This window comes from Octodon degus, unplaced genomic scaffold, assembly GCF_000260255.1.
Source record: "Octodon degus isolate 3935 unplaced genomic scaffold, OctDeg1.0 scaffold00145, whole genome shotgun sequence".
Taxonomy (NCBI): domain Eukaryota; kingdom Metazoa; phylum Chordata; class Mammalia; order Rodentia; family Octodontidae; genus Octodon; species Octodon degus.
The window spans coordinates 5,971,961-5,991,896 of record NW_004524721.1 but is presented as its reverse complement, the minus strand read 5'-3'; the positions used below and the strand labels follow the sequence as shown (position 1 = coordinate 5,991,896).

Here is a 19,936-nt window from a genome sequence, read left to right as displayed (position 1 = left end):
AAAAAAAAAAAAAAAGCTGCAGAAAGAAAAGGAACTGTTTAAACAAAAGGTTGATGATTGCTAATTATCAAAACTGTTCTACTTGGTTTTTGATTCAGGTGAGTCAACAGTAAGTATAATTGGTTCTCTTGGTTTCAGATGCCAAATGGTGAGAATTTTTGTTTAGTCAAAATTAAAATTTTTGGGCTGGATAGATAGCTCAGCAGATTAAAGTGCCTGTTTAGGCAGATACAGGGGCCGGGGGCTTGATTCCTGGCCTGCCATGCCTGGTCCTGACTCCAGGGCACACTGAGACTGAGAATGAGACCAGGCATGGTAGCATGTGCCTGTAATCCCAGCACTCAGGAGGTTGAAAAACAGGAGGATCACTGAGTCTGATCTGTGTAGTGAGACTCTTAAAATTAATATTATTTTTAATTTTAAAGTTTTACAAGTGCTAGACTCAAAGTTTAAAAAAAACCTGATGCTGAAAATAATATTAAGAATAAAGATGATAGTGTAGATGATGCACAACTTGCAAAATTCAAAACAAATGTTTTAAAGTTAGTGTTAAATTTCTATGCCTGTGGAAATAGGAAAAGATTTCTTATAATCAACAAATTAGCCAATGACTCTACCACACTCACCTATAAATGGGATGGAAGCCAAGGAATCACCAGGTGGACTGGTACTCGAGGCCTTCCTCTCCTCCATTCTCTTTATGTGGACCTCTCTGCGGGCATCATTGGGCAGCCAGCAGGTGGTGTCAGACCCAGTCTCCTGGTCATTTACAGCCAAGATGTATGATTGGTGCCTTAAAGGCTGTGGGGTTTGGCGGCCTGAAGGAGGCTTCTCTCTTAGGATGACAGTTTCTCTATTATCTAAAATATCTGACTGCTGAATATCAGCCTCTTGTAAATTTGCATCTTGGTTCCTTTGACTGGCAGATAATTCCAAATCTGCAGTGCCCAAGCCCTCGCTCAGCTGAGGGCCAGGCTTTGCAGCTCCAGATGGTGGAAGAGACTTCCCAGTCTCCCCTCGGTGATCAAGAGGACTTTCAGTCCTGAACCAGTTCTGCTGGTTCAAAACACTGTTTTGATGCAAATGATTTACTGGTCTTTGGTCTTTGACAGAAACCAATGAATTCTGGCTAAATGATGGTTTTGCAACATGTGTAGAAGGCGCTTTCAGAGAATTACTTCGGGCTTTCACAAGAGGGGACCTGTCCTGTGAGATGCCCCGAGGCAGTGACATGCCACTAGCAGTTGGAAAAGTTCTGTTGGATGGCAGCATTTTAACATCTGGTGGAATTTTTTTAAACTGCGACACAGATCCCACTCCTCTACTGCTGATTCGCCTATTATCAGAATTAACAACACTTGGGGCCACAGTCAAATTTGAACCTCGAAAAGATTTATGAATTTCTTGCTGCCTGGATCTTTCATAAATACCTCGTCTATCATCTTGCTCAGTAAATCCACTCCACTTATATGTTTGTTTTCGTTCTTCATTTGAATCAGGTATTTTATTTTCAGAATTTACATTTTCTGAGGTTTCACCTTGCCCTTCAATGTAATCCCAGGAACGAGTTCTATGATTACTAAAACTAACAGATGGGGATGTCAGTGCTCCTTGAGATGCACTTCTTGGACAATACTTCATTAGCACAGAATCTTCCAGTCTTTCTTGGGACACACTGCGTTGTCGGATCTGAACAGACTGGGGTACTCTATCATGAGAGGTGCTTCGACGTCGTACCTGCAAAGTAGTGCGGGTGGGTACCACTTGGTTATACTCTGTCGTGTTCTGAGATGCTGCTCTTAAACTATCCAACCTTTCTTGAATTGTCCGACAACCTATGTGCAATCGTCTGTTATCAATATACTCTTTGTAAGTTTTATAGTTTTTCCAGTCTATGTGCTGATGGGAGTTTGGGGAATAGTGATTAACAGATATAGAAGAATCTACAGCTTGAGATCTACTGCTTGAGATTCCTTCTGAATGTCCACTGTAATTTCCAGACTTAAGTAAAATTCCAGAAGATTCTAATGCTCTGGAGCCTGCAGTCTGATGGATGAGATGGGCAGCAGGAATTGATGATGGTGATACTGTTCTTGACATTGTTTTTAAAGAGGTTTGCTCATTTATGCCATACCTCACTTCTTCAGTTCTATGTGAAGGACCTGCATGGTTGTTTCTATTGGGTAATAAGTCTACAACCTTCTCAGAAGGCACAATGACAGTTCTCACACTTTCATTGCAAACACACACTGCTGTGTTTGATTTTGCAACATCTGTTGGTGATGGAGGCACTTGTATTTCCATTCTATAGGCCCTGCCAGGCTGTGTCAGGACTGTGGGAGTAGTTTGTTGTTTATTCAATGATGAGTCTGGAGGAGATACCTCAACTGGTTGTGCCATGGCTGAAGGGGTAGGTGGCAGCCAGGGATAGCAAATCGGTGGAGGCTCAGGTATGTTCTGGGCATTGCCACTGTAGGCTTCGTTGCCTTTTAGGTAGGCATCTTGAGAATATGCCTGTTTGGAAATGAGAGAAAAATGTCACTTCAAACATATAAAAAGAATAATAATTTCCATGTCTTTAAGGTCATTACTGTACTTGTTCCTGAATGACAGTCACCACAGCATGCACATAAACGTAACATAAATGTGCTTCACAAATCTAGTTAAGAGTACAATTTGCAACAAATACAAATTATAAACACTTGTTTTCTTAAAAAGATGTGACATACATCAAAATTCCCCCAACCAATAGATGAAGCCATGTTGCTTCTAAAATTTTTCCTAATGGAACTTTATGATTTGGCTTTTTTTTTGAGCAGTCGACAGGTTAAACGGCTGCCTAAGAAGTCCAAGCAAATAAGGAGTCTTTAATCTTTTGCCATTTAGAAGGTAAAAATATTATAATTTAGCCAAATAATTTTTATTTTATCCACTACTATCATAAATATAATTTACTGAAATATCTTGCCAATTAACCATTATCCTCATTAATAAAAATCCATCTTGATAAATTAAGCCCTTCAAAAGCCATATTTTAATATTTAAAAGAATATGCAGGCTTAATAAATTAAGTACATCTGTTAAAAGCACAAGCATATAAAAGGTAATTCCTCTTTCTGTATATCACATTTTAAGCAAATGTTGTAAGTTTATTGGGTTCTTTACTTATTTTAAGAAGACATTTCTATATTACGAGCAGGCAGACAGGCATGCAGCTCAAATTATTTTTTATTAACTTATAAAATTATCTAGAAATATCTTTAAACATTGAGGAACTGAAATTAACTACAGTGACTCTATAAAACAAAGCTCTTAACTACCATACAGGACTATGTTCAGCACCTAGGCAGCCAAGTTTGTTAACATATCTTTCCCTAATCAAAAGCAGCTTAATTCAAGACTATCATCAGATCCTGTCTTTGCATATGACAACTTGCAAAGCTCAAGTGCAGCTACAAACATAACAGCAAAGTACCAAGGAAAGGGAGAAATACTTTAAAATACACTGATGCAAATAAATATCATGCTTTAACAATACCAGTTATTTATAGGATACAAAAAAATAAAAGACAAAAAAGAAGGAAAACCATACATCACAAACTTTTTGCAAATTAGTAAGATTAACACTATGGAAGAATTTTTCTAAGCAAACTTAAGACTTTTAATAGACTGGCTTATTACAAATGTCTAAAACATAACTTAAGAAGCAAGGAAATGGCTACTGAGCATTTCTTACCAGTGCTGAGACATCCTTTGTAAATTGTAGCTAGTAGAAAATAGGAAAACATAGTAGAAGCTGCTTACTGATATAAAGACAGAATCATGTTGTCATATTGTTGCTGGAAATGGCAAGCTAAAAATACATCTATACTGAATTCTTCTGGAAGGTACCAAGAGAGGTAAAGGGCAGTGAAGCATAAAGAACAAGTTCAGTATCCTTCTGAGCATCTTTTTATCAGGCTTTTATCTGGTTCTTACTTGATTTGTCAAATGCTCTGGCATGCAAAATACATCTGGAAACATGCATCCCTAATAGACATTTTTTTCAATAGGCACCGCTGTCTGATAATAGGCTACAAAGCTTCCCTTCTACAGGAGCAACATTGCTGTCTCTCATTTCCCCTGAGCTTCTTCCATCCCTGCTTCCAGATGACGAAACGAATGTTCTATTATGCATTTAAAATAGTACAACTCCTCCTTCCCAGTAAATCAAAGCATAACTACAAGCTGTCAGCTGACTGCTGCTGCCTTTACACTATAATCTGAGGGAAAAGACACTGTCATGTTAAATAGATTTCACTCAAAAATTAAGATCTTTCAGCACTATACCTTTTGTGCTGCTTTACTGGTTTATGAAACAACTACTAAACACATAAAAATATTACTTCTGGAGTAAAACTTGTAATGAATATTACAGAACAGAGACTGGAATACAGGGAGAAATTAAAGCTAAATAAGTAGAAGAAAATATGTATGCCATAATGTTTTACAGCATAAACACAGCCAATCCAAACAAGCACCTGCATCTGGGGTGTGTGCAGGGATGTAACAAGCTCAGGCTTTTCAGGCTGACGATGTCCACACCCCCGCTGTTCTGTGACAGGATGAGCACACCCTGTACTGTCTGGTGCAGTATTTCCTGCAGCAGGTTTGTGACACTGCATGATGTACCCACTAAAGGAGGGCAGGTTCCTCCCTAGAGTCAGGGATACATAGGAAGTTGGCAAGCTTCTGGACATCTCAAAACCACCGTGTTATCAGCATACACTGTGAAACTCAATGTAAAACATAGTCCTCATATAACACTCAGAGGTTTTCCTTTTTCTTCAGGGGTTCAACGTTACTACTAGAATGTCTGCTTGGGAAATACTTACAGAACTAAAGATACCTCCTTCATGCAAATTAAGGGAAATATATTTTAGCAACAGAAACATATACACTACACTATTATTTTTTTAAAAATTTTTTTATGTATTTAGTACAGGGTCTCACTTCACAGATCGAACTTGTAGTGATCGAACCCCAAGTGCTGGGATTACAGGTTACATCACTATGCTCAGTCTGAATTGCTGTCTCAGTGTGTCCTGGGGGCAGGGCTGGCACATCACACTCAGGATCCCGGTTGCTGCATATGCCTGAGCATAACCCGGTGAGCTATTTGGCCAGCCCACCCTCTGCTCTTTTACCTTATTTTAACTTTTTTTCCCAAAAAAACATGTTTTATTCTTATGCTTAAAAACAGATTTACTGGGCCAGGGATATAGCTTAGTTGGTGTGGTGCCTGCCTGGCAAGTGTGAGGTCCTGAGTTCAATTTCTGGTTTAAAACACACACACACACACACACACACACACACACACACACACACACACACAGATTCACTACAGAAAAACACTTTCATCTACATATCACAAATGAACACTTAATTTTAAATAGAATATTATATTAATCATGGCCCATAAAATTCATTCTGTTCAAAGTAACACTAGTAAGTTTAAAACAAAAATTTTGATTAAATTACTGGAAAAAAAACTTATATCACACATTCATAGAGTGACAAATAGAGCCCTGGACTCAAAGTCCAAGAAGGCTGAGTTAGGGATGAGTCAGAAGGACCAGAAGTTTGAGCCCAGACTGGGAAACTTAGCAAGGCTCTGTCTCAACTTGAAAATAAAGAAACAGGCCACAAATGTGACTCAGTTCAAAAGTCAAGGGTTTAATCCCCATTACCAGAAAAATCCAAAATAAAACCCCCAAAACAACAACTACAACAGAAAAAATGACAACTCTGATACAACTAACAGTATGACTTAAATCACCTTATGTTTATACTACCTGAAATGATCTGTCCTTGATGGCAGGACAGCACTGTGGTTTAGAGTGCAGCCATTCATCTCAGGCCTGCAGAGTTCAAGGCCTACTACCAACTTAAACACAAAGCTGTATGACTTGGTTGTGGTTAGCAGAGAATAGCAGAAGAGCATACTGAAAATGTCCTGGCCACATCATCTCAAACACCCAAGAATCACCAGTGTTATCAGGACCAATTAACTTAAAATCTAATCAATCTTTGAATACACTGAGCCAGTCTCAGTATGTTGTGCACTGAGAAAAATACCCAGATATAGTTTTCCTATCACTATTTTATTCAAAGAAAGATTAATCAATGGTATAGGCTCTTTGCTCCTAAACTCATACCATGATAGTATTAGAAAGAAATAAGACTTTCGGGAGGTGATGTGGTCATGAAGGTAGAGTCATCATGGAGATTAGTGCTTTTACAAAGAGGCCCCACACAGCTACCTCGGCCTCTCCACCAGCAGAAGACACGGTGAGCAGGTACCACTCCTGAGGAAACCAAACTTATTACACACTGAGCCTTGACCTTAGACTTCCCAACCTTTGGAACTAGGAGAAATAGTGTTTGTTGTTTATGAAATAGTGTTTTATGTAGACATGTTGTTAGAGCCTCAACAGACTTTGTTACACCTCTTTTGGGTGGTAGTTATTTTATTCATGCCTGGATGACATTTGATAGGCAAAAATTTTTTCTTTTGTTTTATTTGAAAATAAAATAAGAAGTACTTTTGTTTTGTAATTCCTTAGATATATGAACCTAAGCTGTCAGTCTAAAATACTTTTATAACATACTAACTAAAATATAGCATTATTCATATCATTAATTGAAAATACAAGTTGTCTTAAAAATGAGGCCAAGCACCAAAGTATTATTACCAACATTGGTTGTAAAACAATAAATTACTTATATATAATTTTACACTTCATGCCTTTCAATGTTATGCCATTGTCATCCATAATTATTAACTATCATTATTTAACTATTTTTCTGTAACGTAGGTTTTGGACCAAATTGAACTCTCTACAATAGCTGTATACTTCTAGAAAAATTTCTCTATGTATTACTTTTAGGAAACAAAAACTGCAGACTCCCTAGCCTTGCTGTTGTCTATGCCGACACATATAAACTATCATGGCTTTTCCATGAGAAATGATTTTTATACTGGCTGTGAAAAATGCTCATGCTGCTTAGCTTTTCCTTACAATTGATGTTCAGAATCACAAGGATAAATACATCTGCAAAAGCATATCATTTGAGTAACAAATTTAGATGAGGTTAAGTACTTTTCTAAAGGCTCCTTGCAGAAATTTTAGTTCTATCTGTGCTACAAACATTTCTATGTATGATTTTTAAAATCTCAGATTCTCTTTATGTTAGTGCTAAAAAATGACACTGCAAGTAGCCTAGTGAAAAACACTTTATGTAGACAAGAAGCTAAAATATCCTATTTTTTTTTTTTTTTTTTGCATTTATAGAGTCTATAGGGTCTAACTATGTAGATCACACTCATAATGATCCGCCTGTGTTCAGCCTCCCAAGAGCTGGGATTACAGGCGCAAGCCACCACGCCCAGTCTCAATCTGCTGTCTCAGTGCACCCCTGGGGCAGGGCCGACACAGCAGGCCAGGGATGGAACCTGCAACACCTGTGTCTGCCTAGTGGGTGCTTTAATCCGCTAAGCTATTTGGCCAGTCCTCCTAATGTCTTTTATAGAGCATTATATATACATATCACTTTGATTTCCTAACCAAGTATATAAAAATGTGAATTATTATGCTTACTTTGGTGGCATATACACTAAGATATAAATTATGGCTTAAGTTTAAAAGTAGAGTTTTCCTTTATCATTAAAGACATGTACTTTACAATTAGAATACTTCAAATATATATATTTTCTAAATTTTATGTATTCAGTACAGGGTCTCACTATGCAGCTCAGACTCATAGTGAACTTTCTGTCTCAGCCTCCCCAGTACTGGAACTATAGATGTGTGCTACCACACCCAGTCTTGGTGGCTGGCTCGGTGTGCCCGGGGCAGGACTGGAATGGCATGTGATACCAGGGATCACCTTGGGTCCTTGAGCTTGTAGACCACTGAACTATCTCCATAGCCCATAATAGTATGCTTTAAAAGATAGATTTTATTTTACATTATACTGAAATCCTTTAGTGATGCACATTGGAGATGCGCATGCTTATGTTAGCTACTAAATTAATTTTTCTTTGTTTGCTATATCTTGAATTTTACCTTTATTTTATACTTACTTACTGTATGTAAAATATAACAAAAAAGATTATCTTAATTTTCCATTGATCATATTATTAGAAAATTACTCTTTCCATTGCCTTTAGTGTGCTGCTCTTTATATACCATGTAATTGACTATCAGGGCAATTTTGCAGTTAGTTCCTTTCTTAGAAATTTAGCACAATGCGAAGCATTCTGTGAAGTGAGCAGCGTTTTTTCTATGGGGTGCATGTTCTTTCTACCCCTTTACTATGGCAAGGAAAGAGTGTACTGAAGTTTAGGGAGCAGTTCAGTTTTGGACGTCGGTCTGTCTTTACATCTAAAGACTCTAAACTGATGGCTATGGCTGCTACTTGAGCACTGCAATGAATTATATGGGTAGAAAATAATAATTACCTCTCCATGTGCCTGAGGAAATTACTGTAGAGTTGAACTTGCCTTTTTGAATATCCCCAACCATACAGGAGCAGGTTATCTGTTATCAGTGATAAATCATTCTTATGTGAAATGAGCACATCTTGAAAACACTGAGTTCATGTCCATGGATTTTAGCTAATTAAATTTAGCATGTTAGTGAATAAGATGAGTCATTAGGATTTGCTTTAGTAACTTTTTGAAAATAATGTACACCCAGTTTATTTAGGATTTTTGTTGTGCTAAATTCAAATATTAAATTCCCTGCTTTTCCTGAATTCAGATATAAATAATAAGAACTCAATGTTTACTAAAAGGAAATTTTAAAAACTAATTTAATGGCCACGGCCTCTTCCTAGAGCTGTTAGTGGTCAGTGTACCAGTTAAAGAATTTTACTCAATCTTTTTATTCTTCTGAGCTAAAGAGTGAAATGAAGAAAAGTACATTATTTTCTTGAGCAAAATTTATATTTATCCTTTTTAACCTATTTACTTTCAATAATATTTAAATTGAATAAGATGTAAGTATTCCATTAAATTTCTTTCTACAAACATCAGAAAAACATTTTAGACTAAATGCTATTTTTCACCTGTGTAGTTTCCTTTTTTCTAACATATTTTCTCCTAGATTTCATTCATTGTGAACACTACTTCTAATGCAACACTGCTTGGTTAATTTAAAACAGTAATATTAATTAAATAATTAGGAATGGTTTTCATAAAACTTCTATCCTTCCACTTAAAAAAAAAAAATAGTAAGATTCTCATTCCTAGCTTCAGGTACTAGGTCTCTGAGCTTTGGCTTTGGGTCAAATGACTACTAACAATGCAATGTGAGGTCATACTGGTTAGGAAAAACCTACAGTGCAACATGCAATCCCCTAAAGGAAAACACTGCCTCGCTGAGGACTCAAAACATTCTCATTTAATTCCAAACAATGATCTTGTTTTGTAAATAGAATTCCAGAATCTACTAAATGAATCAGAGGGTGTTGTTTTTAGAATCATTTTTGATATAATCCACTTTCTATCTCAAATCTATTTTGTTAACATTCATGGTTATAAAATAATTCGTTGTCAAAACTTACCACTTGGAGAATATCTTCATCTTTTGGCATCACACTAAGTTCCAATGTCGTACCACTGAAATTAAATATATTGTACTACTTTAAGAGAGGCAGAAGTATTTAATAGACAGGAAAAGTAGTCCAAATATTAAAATAATTAAAGTAATTTAATTTGGTGTTTTTAAAATTTTAGTTTTAAAGAACAAATCATTAGAACAGAAAGAAGTTACTTTTATATAGGAAAGTCAACAATGTACAAGAGGCCCTGCCATATGTTTATGCTCTTGTATAATCAGTCAAGTCTTTTTAATGTGCTTATAATTTAGAAATACAAAATATGCTACATATATTTTGTTGTTCTACAACAAAACTCACGAGTAATACTAATATATAATTACTTATGGTTGTAAGTCACAAACAGATTTTTATCACATAGGCTACAAAGTTAAAAACTTGATTAAAAACCACAAAAGAACCCTCCGATTTAGCTTTTTTTTTCCTTTTGGTATTTCCAGGGATTAAACCCAGGGCCTTGTACATGGCTAAGCCCTCAAACACTGAGACTCTCAAATTGAACAACTGAAGCATTACTAAACATCCTAATTCTGAAATATTTCCTCAGCCTCAGACTAAAGGAAATCAGTTCACTATCACAACTATAGAAATTATTTATTTTTAACGATCACAGTATCATCTCAACTAGCTGTTTTCAGCCCTGTATTTTAGAGCCTTTCAGCAACCACTCAAAATCTTGTCTTATTGTCATGCTGTATTTTTTTTTTTTAAAGCGTGATAGAGAATTATCTAGGTTTAAAAGGGGGCTTGGAGGACAGCTCATTGACAAAAGTACCTGCCTAGCATATGTGCAAGGTCTTAGGTTCTATCCTTAAGAGTCTCAAACGAAGGGCCTGCCCATTAGCTCAGTTGATTAAGTGCCTGCTTAAGCAAAGCAGTCAGGCTCAGAATTCTGTGGTTGGATCCCAGATCCTCATGCCTTACCAGACCTGCCCTTAAGGCATCCTGAGTGGGCCAAAAATTAAAAAAAAAAATTATCATAGAACTTGACACAAACAAACAAAAAACTAAACAAAATAAACAAAAAAGTAGAAGAGATTAAACTGAATCTTGTGATGAAGAATTACATTCAGATATAGCAAGGATAGTGATGCTATCTCCATCAAGTACATCAACAGCTCTTTTAACAATATCAGGGGCCCGGGAGGTGGCTCAGTAGAATAAACGCTTCCCTGGCAAGTACAATGGCCTGAGTTCAATCCCCAGTTCCGCAAAAAAAAAAAAAGCAAATTTCTCCTTCAATATAAATCAAAGATTAAGTAGCAAAGAGCCAAAAATTTAAATCTCATAATTTACTGGTGTCTCTTGTTGGTAGACTAAATCCTATTTTAGATCACAAGTGAGAATGGCAAACCAACGAGCACACCAAATTCAAATGAATAACTAGTACAAGTAGGAGCATTTGTACTTTAGTAAACTTATCTGAAAATACTTGTTGAGGTTTAGAAAAATTATTCTGCAAGAATACATTTTTTATGTTAGTGCACTGTAGAACCTCAATCTCTGTGCTGCATTATCTACTACCAGCTGCAGACAAAAGGAACAGTTTTTAAAAAGAAAATATAATCATGAAAAAGCAATTTCTCTAATTTTCAAATTGCTTTTATTGGCTGTAAACACTGAACACTAACTAAGACTGTTATTCCAAAGTGTTATTTGCTCTGAAAGATCTACACCAGTAACAAAGAAAGTTACATAGATTTTGAAGAAAACAAAGATGAAGCTGTGGTTACTAAGAATATTCTAAAAGACATACTAACACAAACACAAAAAATCCTTAAGTGATAGGTTCACAAAACATACTAATTTATTTATGAAGATTCCAATTACTGTGAAGAAACTAAAATGTTTGCTCTGCTGCTGTCTTGTTAAGAGGCTTTTTATTCATCACTGACTTTACAGGCAAGATTTGAGAGTAGCTTCCTCAGTGAAGCATGGTGGAGCAAGCCTGCAATCCCAGATATCTAGGAGCTTCAGGCAGCTGGATTCCAAATTTGAGTTTATCTTCAGCAATTTAAAAACTTAGTGAGATCCTGTCTCAAAATAAAAAAGGGCTAGGGATGTATAGCTCAGAATACGTCTCTGGGTATTCTATCCCTAAACAGGGGGAAAAGATGTTTTCTCCAAAAATCTTATTAAATACTAAAACATGAGAAAGAATGCTCTGGGGCTGGGGAGATAGCTCAGAGGTCTAAGTGCCTGTCTGACAAGCACAAGGACCTAGGTTTGATATCCGGTACCACATGCCATGCCAGCTCCAGAACACTGGGCATGCCATGCCGTTCCTGCAATCTGGCATGGTGGTGCACACCTATAATCCCAGTACTGGGGCGGCTGAGACGAGGATCGCTATGAGTCCAAGCTGCATAGCAAGACCCTGTACCAAATAAATAAGTAAATAAATAAATAAATGACGACAACAAAAAAAATGCTCTAAGATCAATTAATCATGATCATGTCCCTTAATTGTACAAAATGACTGTGGATTAGAGCATTAATACAGCTTGCTTATTTATTTATTTTTGCGGAACCGGGGATTGAACTCAGACCCTTGCACTTGCTAGGGAAGTACTTATTCCACTGAGCCATCTGCCTGGCCCCAATACAGCTAATTTAGACCACAACCCAAACTGCTTTAGATATGTCTAAAAGAGCATGATAATAATCTTTAGAAAATAATTTCATGAAGCTAAGTAAAGCTAATATAAAACCTTACTTAATACCACAGTTATGGCAGTTTAATCTAGGAAGAACATCCTAGAACAGTTATGATCTGGAAATCAGACCCAGATAGTCATTCTGTAAATACACATTTTTTATCTTTAGTACTCAAAATTCGATTATTCTACAGATCGAAGGTAGACAAATTAATTAAAAAGAAATATCCTGCTATATTGGTTTAAATGAATAACTTTATGACAAAAAGTTTATTCAGTAAGAATATTCAATATATTAAAAGTAATATATCTGAAGGCTTTAAACTAGGTTTGAGGCCAGATAGATAGCTCAGTGGAATAAGTGCTTGCCTGGCAAGCACAAGGTCCTCAGTTCAATCCCTGGTACCACCAAAACAAAACAAAATAAAACAAAGGGCCAGCCAAATAGTTCAGCAGATTAAAGCACCTGCAACCAGGCACAGAGGCTGGGGGTTCGATCCCTCACCCCCAGAGCATGCTGAGATGGCAATTGAGACTGGGCGTGGTAGCATGTGCCTGTAATCCCAGCTTTTGGGAGGCTCTAAATAGGCGGATCACTATGAGTCCGATCTAGTAATGAGACCCTGAACACCCTGTAGACCCTTCCCTAAAATACAATAAGTAAATAAATAAATAAATAAATACACTAGGTTTGTATTTATTTTATTTTATTTATTTATTTTTTTGGAACTGGGAATTGAACTCAGATCCTTGCATTTGCCAGTCAAGTGCTTATCTTACTGAGCCATCTCCCCAGCCCCGGTTTGTATTTATTTTAAACATTATATATTTGCCACTTTAATACAAGTGAGTAACTTACAATAAACGTAAAAATGTGCCTCTCAGACTCAGCAGTACTTTATGACAAATCTGACAAAGCAAAACCATCAACTAAGTTATCTTTAGGAAGGTGATTCTCAGCAGCGCCAGTGCCACTGTAAAGTTACACATCTCTATAACATCTTAATTCCTTACAAGAATGTAAAATTATATAAAATCTACTTGCTCCATTGATGTGTAAAGCCTGTCTCTGGCCAAATTCATTATTTCAGGAATCTTACCTGTTCTGAATTAGCGCAATTACTTGGGAATAGGTCTTTCCGATAACACTTTCTCCATTGACTTTAATGATTCGGTCACCTTCAAAGAGTAAAACGAAACAAAACAAAACTAAATAAAAAACACACGTGAGGAAGTCCTAAGTAAAATCACTTTTGAATCCCTTTGGAACTATTTTTTGAGAAGGTCCTTTTGTGTGTGTGCAGTGCTGGAGACCGGACCCAGAGCCCACACATGCCAGGCAGGTGCCATACCGCTGAGCATACCTCCTGCCCCAAGAAAGACCCTATTTTAATAATCCTTCCTCATTAATGTTTTTTAAAAAATGTACTTAGTACAGGGTCTACAGAGTCTCACTACACAGATCAGACTCATAGTGATTCTCCTATTTTCAGCCTCCCAACCACTGGGATTACAGGTGCATGTCACCATGCCCAGTCTCAGTAGCTGTTTCAGTGAGCCCCAGGGAAGCGCTGGCATGCTCACCCTGGTCGGGATCCAACCTGAGTCTCCGTGTCTGCCTAAGCTGGCACTTTAATCTGCTGCGCTATCTGGCCAGCTCTCTTCCTCATTCATTTTTAAAAGTACCTTTTACAAAAACGAATCCAAAATTTAATATATCCAGTTTATGAAACACAGCCATGTTCTAAATAAAAAGTTCTAGACAGTAACAAATTTATAAACTGGGAAAAGTATATTTACCAAGTGACCACAACTACACTATTTAGTTTTCTGCTTTATAGAAGTACTACTAGCTCCTTCATTTTTCTTGTCACTTCTCTTAAGAGAATATTACTCAACAAATTTAAACTACTGTTTTTTGTCTTCTACCTTTAATCCAGCTTATTTTCTTATAATATTCTTTTAATCTACATATTTGGTTTATTGACTAGTCTGTACGTGCTTTCGTCTTTATACATGTTAATGTATTGAAGAAAATATACTGGGTTACTCAGAAAAATTCAAAGGAATCAAAAACAACAAAAGAGAAAAAGGAATCAATCAGAAAAAGGACAGAGAGGGAAAAAAAGGACAGAGGAAAATAGGGAAAATGTAATTTTTATATATTTACAGGAGCCCCACTAAATCTCAATTTTGCAACATTTAGATTATGAAAACTGATATACTATTTTTAATGGACTCCCACATGTACACTGATATGCATTCACATCGATATTAAAATTAGGCTTACTTTACATATATGAAAAGATAATTAAAGTTACCAATATGTGGTAATACTAATACTACCAAACAGCAGTTGCATCCAGCTAATTAGAGCACATCCACTTCGATCCGCATCCTCCAAAAAGGAGCTTGCAGTGCCACTGCAAACCTAAGCCACTCAGTGCTCCAAGTCAATTTGCCTTTGGCTGATCAAATACTTCTAGAAGTTGGGGATCCAAGAGTATTTCAATTATATCCAATAAATATCCATCAGTTTGTTATCTTGCCAGTAATCCCTTGTAAAACTTTAGTGCATGAAAAATGACTCTTCAAAACTGTCTCCACACCTGTCATCTATGGGATAACTCAACGTGTCCACGATTTATCTATTTATGTTTTTTCTCTTTAAACCCATCTATCTGAAACAAAAACATGGGATTAGGTTTCAAAAACAGTAATAACAGGTATGAAGAAAAAGAGACAAACACATAAAAGGATAGAAAATGAAAAAATATAAAATACAATGTTGAAAACAGAAAAAGTAAAAAAAAATAAAAGCATTGTTCAAAGATGATCAGCACCTGTGCATAATCCTGCTTCAAAGGCAGGTCCACCTTCTTTAACTTGTTTAACAAATATGGTATCCATTGGTTCCAAGCGATTTCTTTGTTTCCCTGTGGGAGAAAAAGAAGCCCAAGGCATGATTTTACTTCACAATATTTTATTAAAATACTCAAATTAAAATAATATTTAATTGATATAATTCACTGAATTGAGAAATCATTATAATAGTAAAAGCACATATACTGAAATGGATACTAAAATCATAATACTGGAGGTTTTTTCATAATACAACAGCAAGCACAAAATTGTGATGGTTTCCATTTACTGAATTTATCCTGTGTATGCTACTATACTATTTGATATATAATGAATTAGTGTTGCTGATTTCCACAGCAAACAAATACTACTATCACCACTGTACAAGAGGAAACTGAAGCTTAAAGAGATCAAATAGTCCATCTGTCTAATTTTCGGTATCCAAACTTTAGTTGTTAAACATCCAGAAGAGAAGCTTAATGACATTATCCTCTATTGGATGCAGTAAGCTTAAACTATCTGACTTTCAGACATCTTTGGCATAAAATGGAACTGTTATTTTGTAACAACCACAGATATTCTAATATCCCTATAGAATGTAAAAGGCAACAATTACATATTTTTACACAGAAATTTAAGAATAGCCAATATCTTGGCCCTAGCCCTTCCAGGTCATGGAGGACTCAGGATATAAGAGAACCTCTGCTGTGACATCCTGTAACTCAGTTGAGTCCCTAATTTTCTGATCAAGGAGGTTATGGGGCCACACAGAAAGGGATTTATGATGTACTGTGTGCCTAAGTAAAGACACCTGAAGAGAAAATATCTCTCAAGCTCTCACAAAAAGCAAATTGGTCAAGCAATGGCTGTGACTCATCCAGATGGCTGACACTGACAGAAGATCAAAGAGGTGCTGTACATGGTTTCAAGGTAAATCCAGAGGAGATTTAGTTGACCTTGTTAGATAGCAAAAGTTCAATTTGTATATATACAGGTCTTAACTTGGTCTTATCCATACAGCAGAAAAGTGTTACCATGAGATGTGAAAAGTAATGCCATACTAATATGGTAACCTGTGAAAGGTTCAAGTCACCAACAACTTCTGACAATTATCAGCTGCACTGATAACTCATTACTATTACGGACTATTGGAATATATAGGGTCAAACTGCTGAGTGCAAGTACTAAAAACCTTTGGACTGAAATCTGGAAAAGGTCTTCTAAATACTTCTAAAAAATAAATAAATAAATAATATTTTTAAAAAAAAAAGACTAAATAAACCCTCAAAGGTGACCTAAATAACAAGTGGCAAAGTTCATTGCATAAGTCATGTGCTAAGCATTAAGATATAATAATTAACAAGATATATGTCTTCCCTTCAGGAATGCAGGCAAAAGAAAGACAAAGTACTTTAAAAATCAGATACAAATATGAAATATATTCATTACAATAAGAATTTTGTAAGTCCATATTTCACAAGCTATTGTCCATGGATTATCTACATTAATATCTAACATGTTTGCTAAAAATGAATGTTCTGTAGCCCAAAGAGAAATGAATGTTCTGTAGCCCAAAGAGAAACGTGCTTTGTTAACAGTTTTCCCAGGTGATCCTAATACACACTAAAATTTGAGAATAACAGTTTCAGTAAATACAGAAGTCAAGGAGTGACTCACAGGTAAGTGAACAGTTCATCTAAGTGATAAATACATCTTCAGTACAGTGAGGGGACAAGAAGGTGGTTAGTAGGTCTCCACGTGTCCCCAAAGCAGCAGCATTAGTATCACTGGGGAATGTTAGGGATGCAAACTGTGGACCCCAGACTCCCCAGATTAGACACTCTGAGGTGGTTATGATGCACACTCAAGTTTGAGAACCACTGAAGTATAAGACATAGATATTCCAGACAACTGAAGAAGAACACAACTGAGAAAATGAGACATACACAGGTATACACTATATAACAGCACTTGTTAAAGGAAACACTGGGTAGAAAATGAGTGTCACATACAAAACACTCATAATTATTCAATATAAAACTGAGTTTTTAATTACACACACACACACACACACACACACGTGGCTCAAAATAAGTTTCTTAATAATGGAATACCTATCAACAGCTCCCTTACATACTTAGCTATTTTCTTCTAAAGAACAAATGGATAACTCAACCACCTAAGCCATAGAATACAGTAGAAACTGTTTCAGAAGCAAGGTGCAGTTCCTTGCTAGGTCATTTTATCTTATTTTATCTTTTGGTGGCCAGCTCAGCCCACCTTGGGGCAGCATGTGGTGCTGGGGATCAAAACTCAGTCCCTGAACTTGTCTACGCTTGCTTAAGCAGGCACTTGAGACCACTAAGCTATCTCACTGGCCCTGCTTTGCCATTTTAAATTCCATGTGTCAGGGTTTTTCTTCACAGAACCCATGACTTAGTACCTAGAATTACATTTTTTTTTTCTTACAAGTGTGATACATGTCTCCCACTAACATTAAAGAACAGGAATTTTATCATGCTCCCTAGTATCCACAATGTCTATACTCAATCAGGCATCTGTAAGCAGTTATTAAATAAATTAATAACAGTTCACAAAAGCCTTCAAGATGGACTTTATGACCCTAAAACTGCAAACTGACTAAGGAAGAAAGAGAAAAACAACTTGCAACAGGCAGAGTGGGAATCTGAGCCCCAGTCTGAATTCAAATGCGGCATGACAAGCTATTCCCTAAGCAATTGAAAGTAATCACTTGTCAAGCTTCATTGGCTGGATAAAGGAACTCATGTACAACTACAGTCACGAATCACATAATGACAATTTGATCAGTGACACGCCAAATATACAGTGGTGGCTGTGGCTTAAGTGTGCAGCAGGCTATCCTATCTAGGTCTGGGTAAGTATACAACTAGATATGTATGTGACAAAGCTGCCTAATGACACATTTTGCAGATTATACTGCTATTAAACACACGACTACAGTTTAAAAGGAAAAAAGTGTTTTTTCAATTTTATAATGGTTTTTTTTTTTTTTTTTTTGGTTCCTCGAATGCCTTCAGGGCACTTTTGGCCAGCAGGAGAGTTGTGAGGTCCAAACTCCAGCAACCTGAGGCTGACAGCTTTGTGGAAGCAGCCACTTAATGGACTGAGCTAGGGCCAGGCCCCCGTGTTTTTTCAATTTTAGTCACTCAAATACAAACTGAATTCCAACCAAACTAGTCATAAGTATAACCAAACAAACAGTTACAATAGTTAGCATTCAAGGAAAACTTATCTTCTTGGGTAGAGAATTCAAGATTTAAGCAGTTTTGCTGAATTAAAACATTGCTTTTATGGAAAGATTCAGATAATGAAAGAGAACAGTCATTTTTCTTATTTATATCGTCTACTCCAGTGTGTCTCAAAGGTGATCGCAATATAGTTATACTTAAAAATAAAAAAAAAAAATTAAATGACCATTTCTGAGTTCTAGAAAATAATAAAAAGTTGGTTGAACAGCAATGGGGTAACTTCTGAAAATTCTGATAGAAACGTTCACTTACACAGAAAAGAGGTAGTCCAAAACAATTTGGTGCTAATTTCTAAAAAGGAATACTAACTTTATAATGATTGCCATTGTAAAGTTAGGAGTTATTTTGCCATTGACCAATCTGTCAATACTCCATGCCTGAAAAATATATGAAATTGGAACAGATTATGAGAGGTCAGTCCTATAGTAAGCACCATCATATCTGTTGAGAACTATTCTTCTGATTCTTTTTCACTTTGTTTTGAACTTTCTCCTAAATTCTACCCCAGTATTACCTAGTCCATTCCATGCAAGACTGCTTTTTTTTGAGAAGACTATTTCTCAAAGCACTCTCTGAATATAAGCAGGCCTTAAAAAAGGAATGAGTTTCTCTTCAATTTCATACTCTGACCCTCAGCCTTACGTATCTTAAGTATCCTCTTTTTCATTTACATGGTCTGCAATTTTGCTCGAACTGGAAATCAGTAATATCAAATTTAAGACGGATATCTCACTCATTCTCTTGGGTTTTTATATTCTGAAAGTAAATTTCTGAATACTGTGTACAATAGCCCCATCTGATTTGTGATAAATTACATAATTCCAACAGGAAAACTGGCTCCTTTAATTTCATTATAGTTGTTTAGCACATAAAGACAGCTACCCTGGCAACCTCTAGTAAAAGCCTCCTCTAATTCCAAACCTATACTTCACAATTTCTCAAATTTTAAAAACAATGTATTTTGCCTGGCAAGCACAAGGTCCTGAGTTTGATCCCTGGTACCACAAAAAACTAAATAAATTGCATTAAAAAAAATAAAAATCATATAGAATAGGTTTCAAATAAGATACTGCTGTGCAATGTATTTAGTATTGAAACTGCCCTACTGATCGGTTTTGAAACTGTCTCATTGTTATTTGTTTCTCAATAAAATTATTAAAAAATAAGATATTGCTAAGTATTTTATTCAAGTGTCATTTCCTTGATATTATAAAAGTATTTAAAAAGAAAATGTATCTTTTTAGCATGCACATGTAATTAAATCTTCCTGCTTTTACAGAAAGCTAAGCAAAAAAAAAAAACAAAAAAACTATTTCACATGTATGAATTTACTTCAAGTTGAATATATTTCAGAACAAAAAGAATGCCTTCTAATTCTACATTGCAATAATATAATTAGTTGGGGAAAATAACCTAAGTTAAAAAAAAATAACATATAGGTAGTAGCTGTCATTCATATACTGT

General features: G+C 36.0%; 1 protein-coding gene across 7 annotated transcripts in view; it reads right to left on the bottom strand.

Moving 5' to 3' along the window:
- The window catches only part of Arhgap21 (Rho GTPase activating protein 21), a 146,986-nt gene that overhangs the window by 42,052 nt on the left and 84,998 nt on the right, over positions 1 to 19,936 (bottom strand). For 5 of the 7 annotated variants that reach the window (XM_023701954.1, XM_023701956.1, XM_023701959.1 and 2 more), the window contains 5 exons: positions 15,164 to 15,256; positions 13,421 to 13,499; positions 9,610 to 9,664; positions 3,737 to 3,766; positions 627 to 2,514 (listed from right to left, as the gene is read on the bottom strand). In XM_023701954.1, coding sequence (XP_023557722.1) covers positions 627 to 2,514; positions 3,737 to 3,766; positions 9,610 to 9,664; positions 13,421 to 13,499; positions 15,164 to 15,256 — 2,145 coding nt within the window. The remainder of the gene's footprint in view (positions 1 to 626; positions 2,515 to 3,736; positions 3,767 to 9,609; positions 9,665 to 13,420; positions 13,500 to 15,163; positions 15,257 to 19,936) is intronic. The other 2 variants (XM_023701957.1, XM_023701958.1) reach the window with 1 other exon arrangement.